The 6,000-nt window shown below is 48.5% G+C and overlaps 1 protein-coding gene across 4 annotated transcripts in view; it reads left to right on the top strand.

The window, feature by feature from the left end:
- The window catches only part of TCF7 (transcription factor 7), a 32,158-nt gene extending 28,409 nt beyond the window's left edge, over nt 1-3,749 (top strand). For 2 of the 4 annotated variants that reach the window (XR_014057241.1, XR_014057243.1), the window contains 2 exons: nt 2,064-2,331; nt 2,671-3,749. Coding sequence is in view for 1 of the 4 variants with exons in the window: in XM_081502846.1 (XP_081358972.1) it covers nt 760-832; nt 2,087-2,331; nt 2,671-2,939 (587 nt within the window). In the remaining 3 variants the exon portion in view is untranslated. Of the gene's footprint in view, nt 1-759; nt 833-2,063; nt 2,332-2,670 lie in introns of all 4 variants that reach the window. The other 2 variants (XM_081502846.1, XR_014057242.1) reach the window with 2 other exon arrangements.
- Nucleotides 3,750-6,000: the final 2,251 nt, after the last annotated feature.

Raw genomic sequence — 6,000 nt, forward strand, 5'->3', positions numbered from 1 at the left:
GGCTGGTGCCTAGTAGTTTCTCTATTGCCCCACCCCCTCTTTCTCATGGAGGTGCCCAGTGCTCTGTATAGAGGACCCAGGAAAGCCACACCCTGCTCCAGGTAATCTTGTGGGTGAATTCCTGTCCCAACTCTGATAATTCACACTCCACATCTATGAATGACTTTCTCAGTTGTGCTCCCCCCACACAGGGGGCTAGTACTGGGGCTCAGCAGAGTCCTCAGTCTTTTCTCTAAGATTGAACAATGTTCAATCGTGTGTAGCACAGGCTTAAGCTACAACACAAGGGGATATGAGTCAGGCAAGAATGGGCACTGGCAAAGATGAAGAAAAACTGATGGCTAAAATAGATGGCTAAAATGGGCAGGGCCTTGGGGGAGGGAATGGGAAGCCCGAAGGCAGAAGAAGCTTGATCCCCATGGGCCCCTCAGGCCCTTCTCTCAGCCCCTTTGCTGCAAGGGGCCCCACAAGGCAGAGAGAAGCCAGCCTGACAGGGTCTCCTCCCTCCCACCCCCACCATTCTTCCCCTGCCTCTATACTGCCAGCTGGGTGCCAGCCTTTCCTGATACCTTGGCTTTGGGCCCTTGGCCTCCCACTAGGACTGGACAGGCCATGGAGAGGCCCTTGCCTGTAGGGACTGTGGGGTATCTGTGACTGGCTAACACTGATATTACCTCTTCTTTCTGGGCCCTGCTCTGCCCTGCTGCCTGCCTGCTCGCCCTCTGCCCTGCTCTGCCCCTCTGGCATGGCTGTGAGCAGACCCTGGCTCGCCTAAGAAATGCCGTGCTCGCTTTGGCCTCAACCAGCAGACGGATTGGTGTGGCCCGTGCAGGTGGGTTTGTCCCCACCACCACCCTCCCTTTGCTTCAAGCTGCTTCCCTGACTCTGCACATATTCTGCTGGGCCTGCTGTCCTCCTCTGGCCTCTAGCCCCCCAACATACTCACAGATTGGGAAGCCTATGCCTCCTAAGAATGAGAATGAACACAGCTTGTGAGGAAGATCACTTGGGTTGAAGTGGAAGGAATAGGAGAGAATATCCTAGATAGAAGGAAAGGCAGGCTTAAAAGGCTTCTCTGGTGCCTGGTGCCCAGGGTTCCCTGCTAATCAGGCCAAGCAGGTCCATATTAGACAAATCTCGCACACAGTATTTAAGTGGCTCAAGCCCCTGTCTCCAGGCCTCAGAGTCATCGTGGTCCACCAGCTCCCTCACTTCAAATTGGGATCCCTGTTGTACCATACTGAGCCCTCAAATCTAAGAACAACAAAGTGACTGTAGTAGAAAATAACCTGAATAAGGTAAATGTCCAATAGCCATGTGACCTACTGAGACCAGAGGTAGGGAGAGGTGAACACAGGTACCCATGGCACCCATACTCAGATCCTATGGCATTAAACCTGTATTTCACCATACAATATTTGTATATGGGAAAAGGAAATATACCGACCAAATGGCTCAAGTTGCCTAATACAGGTTCAGGCCAGGCCTGCCAGGGCCAAGGCTGAGGCTGCTCCAGGCAGTAAGTTCACTGACTCTAGAGAATACTTGTTCAGCTCCAAAGGGTACCCCACGTTCCCTGTCCAAGAACAAAGAGGAATTTGGGGGAATAAGCGTGTGTACATATGTACACATGATGGGAGGCAGCCCTGTCCTCAAACAGAAAATAAGATGGTAGGAATGGGTGAGATAATTCCCTTTCTTCCTCTTCTCTGCCCCTAGCCTAGCTCTGAGTATTTGGAATGCTCAGGGCTAGAAACCACAAGCACATGTTAATCAGATCTGAGCTTCACAAACACGTGAAGCAGAGCTGCAACAGCGTAGACTAGGAGACAGCTGTCCTGGAAGACAGCAGGCAGCCACGTGGGGAGCTACAAAAGGTCCCTGTGCCATCTAGTGGCTCTGTTGGGAACTGCACCTGTCTCCGGTCTGGGCCAGGACCAGCAGTTGCCATGCTAAGCCCTAAGGCATAGGCTTATGTATGTAAGTCATGGGGAGATAGGCCTGTGCAAGGACAGCATTTTTTGGTTGTGGTGTATGACTATGAATTCACCCTCTGTTTACAGATAACTCTCTTCACTATTCCTAGGAGGAAAAAGAAATGCATTCGGTACTTACCCGGAGAAGGCCGCTGCCCCAGCCCCGTTCCTTCCGATGACAGTGCTCTAGGCTGCCCCAGGTCCCCAACTCCCCAGGATTCGCCCTCGTACCTCCTGCTGCCCCACCTCCCCACAGAACTGCTTGCTAGCCCTGCAGAACCGGCGCCTACATCACCAGGCCTCTCGGCCACTCTCAGCCTCTCAGCCCCCTCAGAGCGAACAGCAGAGTACACAGGTACAGCAACAGGAATCTCAGAGACAGGCAGCCTAGCATGCACAGGACACATGGCTTCCTCCAGGGGCCCACCCTCTGAGAGGAGACGACAGAGTCCCAAAGCAGGTGGAAACCGGCCAGGGGGCCTGTTGGCTCCCTCTCACAGCTCAGGCCCTGGAGATTTCAGAGTCTGCACAACTTCTGCCTAAACCTGGGGCCATCAATTCAAACTGCTCCAAGTGATGGGAATCAGATCAGTGTTGTGTCATTTCGTCAGGGGCATCCCCCATGCCTATGGTAGGCTCCCTTCCTCTGTCTTGACAGCCAGATGCTCCTGCCCCCCTTGCTTTTCCTCTATAGGTCATAGGTGGACTGGATGGAGCCCAGCTGCTTTCCATACTCTCCCCTCCACCACTGCCCCACCATCCCTAGACCAGATACTTCATGGACCAAGAACCAGCTGGTTTACCAAACATGTAAGCGTGGTCACAACCACAAAGCTCAAGATGACAGTGCTTCTCTTCTCAAGGACCTGGAGAAGCCCTGTTTACAGAAAACCATCTGCTATCTGTAAGCTGAACCAAGGGAAGCTTCTTCCCACATTCTTTTTAGCAGCTTTCAATAAGTGAATGGAATAGGTTAGATTTAGGCCTATCAGCCTGGCAACAGGAATAACCTGACACTACCTTACAGGCAAGTGTGGGTGGTGAGCGTTTGTGGCTATAGTTCAAATTACTTGGAAATGTTTCCTGAGAAATTCAACCACCTAAGAAGCTCTGATACCTAATGCCCTAGTCACTGGTTCAAGTCAGCTGTGGCTCAAAATCCAGTGTGCATCCCTCCCCACTTCTGAGAGCCTTGTCCACAGATCCAATTCCAGCTTATCCACATCAGTCTAGCCAGCTCTTTAGACAGTTTTAAGAAAGGGCAAACCAAACCTCAGGACAGCCAGTGCCTATTTTCCAGCATGTAAGCAGGCCAGCTTCAGTTTCCCTATGGGGCTGCAGGAAGGAAGACCATACAACTAAAGCAGGAGCCCAGAAAACCTCTAGTGGTGAACATCGGGTTTTCGCCACAGCCTACTTTAACCCATTTCTGAGCCAAGCTTCAACCCTGAGCCTTAAAAAACAAACATTTTTTAATTTAATTTAGTTTTGTTTTTTTTTCTTTTTGCCTCCTCTTCACTGTATGTAGCCTGAATCCAAAGAGAAAGGGCTATCCTTGTACCCACATACACCCCTCAACAAAAGCCTAGTTCCTACTTTAGCCACTGGCTTCTCAGAATCCAAAGATCGTATGTTCTAGTGCAGTGCTGCAAGAAGTCTTGAGAGAAAAAAGGACCATTGTAATATTCAAGATATTTTTGTATTGTTAATGCATATCACAGAAAAACTTTGATATGAGAATAAAGATACTTTTTACTGGGTTTCTTTTTCAAATCCTGCCTCTGAACAATAAGCTGTTTCACTGACAGTATCCCACTTGTTTCTTTTCCACAGTCACAGAACTGCGGGTTTCTTCTCTATTATGGCACACATGTTCAAGACCTTGAACCAGGGATTTACTCTGGTCACCTCTCCTTAAGGGACTTGGGGCCTGCTCCAACCTAGAGAGCTCATGCTAGGTGTACAGCCCCCATTCCAGGCTGCGATCTTAACCCCGCTAGTCCTCTGACCTCACACTGATGCAGGCACACGCTAACCTGCCCCCATTGCTTATATGGGGATGGATTGGAAACTGCCACTCACAGCCCCTAAGTCCACCCAACCAGAAACAGGCGCACATCACTGGGCTCAATTTCCCTCTGAAGGCAAAGAGAAGACAAGTGCATACCCTATTCTGAGGAAAACATGAACACAAAGCAATCTTTTATAACTTGGTATCATCGTAAAATCCGAAAGATGGGTATTTTAAGCACTCTTTCCTCCCAAAGACTGGCAAGATGTGTGACATGAGTATTCATTTTATACAAAACCTCTGAGGTTTACAGAGCCAGCTCAAAAGGTCAGTCAACCATCAGATACAAATGTTAACTAAGAAGTGTATCACAACAGCTAACTGCTGGGCCACCATCATGTTTTACAATTTTCACTTAATGCAGTTAATTTTTTGGACTTTATGTTTAGAAATATAAAGTCATCTTCCAGGGTACTATCTATTGAAGTAGGCGACTGGAAGTTGTAATCCTAGACTTTTTTCTTAGTGCTAGAGGAGACCATTCTCTTGACATCTGTCCCATTTAAAGAAATCCACTCTGGCTACTGGCCTAGTTGTTTCAAAAAACTGCATTTTAACCGAGGCTTATGCAAGACCGGGTTGCTGCATCTGATCTGGTGTCTTATTTAAGAGCACACGGGATACATAACAATGCACTCTTTGTGTATGTGAGGGTAAAGAGGAGGGCTTTGGCAACATTCTTAAAATCAAACCAGCCTTAAAAATAAAAAATTTTGGAAAACTGACTTCAAAGAAGAAACTCAAATCTTCAGAGATCATACCAGCACATTCCTGTGAGGCCACAGCGTGACTTGAGAGTGTAGCCTCAAATTCAATTTCAAATACCACAGCAGTCCCATCTCATTTCCAGCCAAAAACTAGTCATTTTCTGAGATATTTCTGAGACACCCAAACTTCCCTTACAGATTCCTAGACAACTAGCAGATTTGCTTGAAATACAGATCTTGTTCCATCCCCTGCTAAAGCTGCTCCCCCTGCCCTCCCGGGCTCAGAACACATGGTGAGGGCTCTGCCCAACAAGCTAGCAGGGTCTTCCCAAGTCTCCCAAATTGACGATATTCCCCCCTTTATAGGAAGCCCTGTGGCTTAACTTCAGAACTGTAACTACATTTTGAATAGCCCAGAAGCTATGCTGCCCAGCCTTATTCAGTGTTCAGTAAGCCTGGCTAAAGGCCAGAATGGTTCTCTACACCATTCTCAAGAAGAAAGGGTATTAGTTCCTGCATGCAATTCTAGGGGGGAAAAACTGCACACAGAGTGGGCAAGGGTAACACAGACATGCCAGGCCTGTCACATGTGAAACCAAAAACTAATTCATTATATTAAAAAAGCTGACCCGGCTTTTCTGTCAGGTTAGAAAAGCTGTTTTACTGTGACTGTTTCAAGTCTCTAGAGAGCTTATAAGAATTCACCATAGAGGCTTCCCAGGTGGCGCGAGTGGTAAAGAACCCGCCTGCCTATGCAGGAGACCTGGGTTTGATGCCTAGCTCGGGAAGATCCCCTGAGGGCACGGCAAATGCCTAGAGAACCCTTCTGGACAGATGAGCCTGGCGGGCTACAGTCCATGGGGTTGCAAAGACTCAGACGACACAACTAAGCACTCACACAACACATGGGTTCTTGAAACAGAGCCAGTCACCAAAGCAGAACCGCTTCCTAGGTTGTGTCACCCCCCTAATCCCAACTATTCTCAACACCTATTTCAGACCTCAAATTACCATGGACCTCAGGCTCTCTATACTGGTCTGCTTGTCCACAATGGGCAGTGGGGGTCTCAGAGTAGCCATAACTGAATATACTCAGGGAGTACAGCAGGGAGAGGTACAACAGAGATGGGGACAGTCCCACTAGTAAAAGCCCAGCCTAGGTCCAAAGAGATGTTGAAGAATAGTATGGGACTGGATAGAGTTAACTGGAAAGGGCAAATTCTTTCCAAGGGGTAAGAATGAGTCT

The sequence above is a fragment of the Giraffa tippelskirchi genome, chromosome 6, assembly GCF_054371585.1.
Source record: "Giraffa tippelskirchi isolate mGirTip1 chromosome 6, T2T-mGirTip1v1.2.pri, whole genome shotgun sequence".
Taxonomy (NCBI): Eukaryota; Metazoa; Chordata; class Mammalia; order Artiodactyla; family Giraffidae; genus Giraffa; species Giraffa tippelskirchi.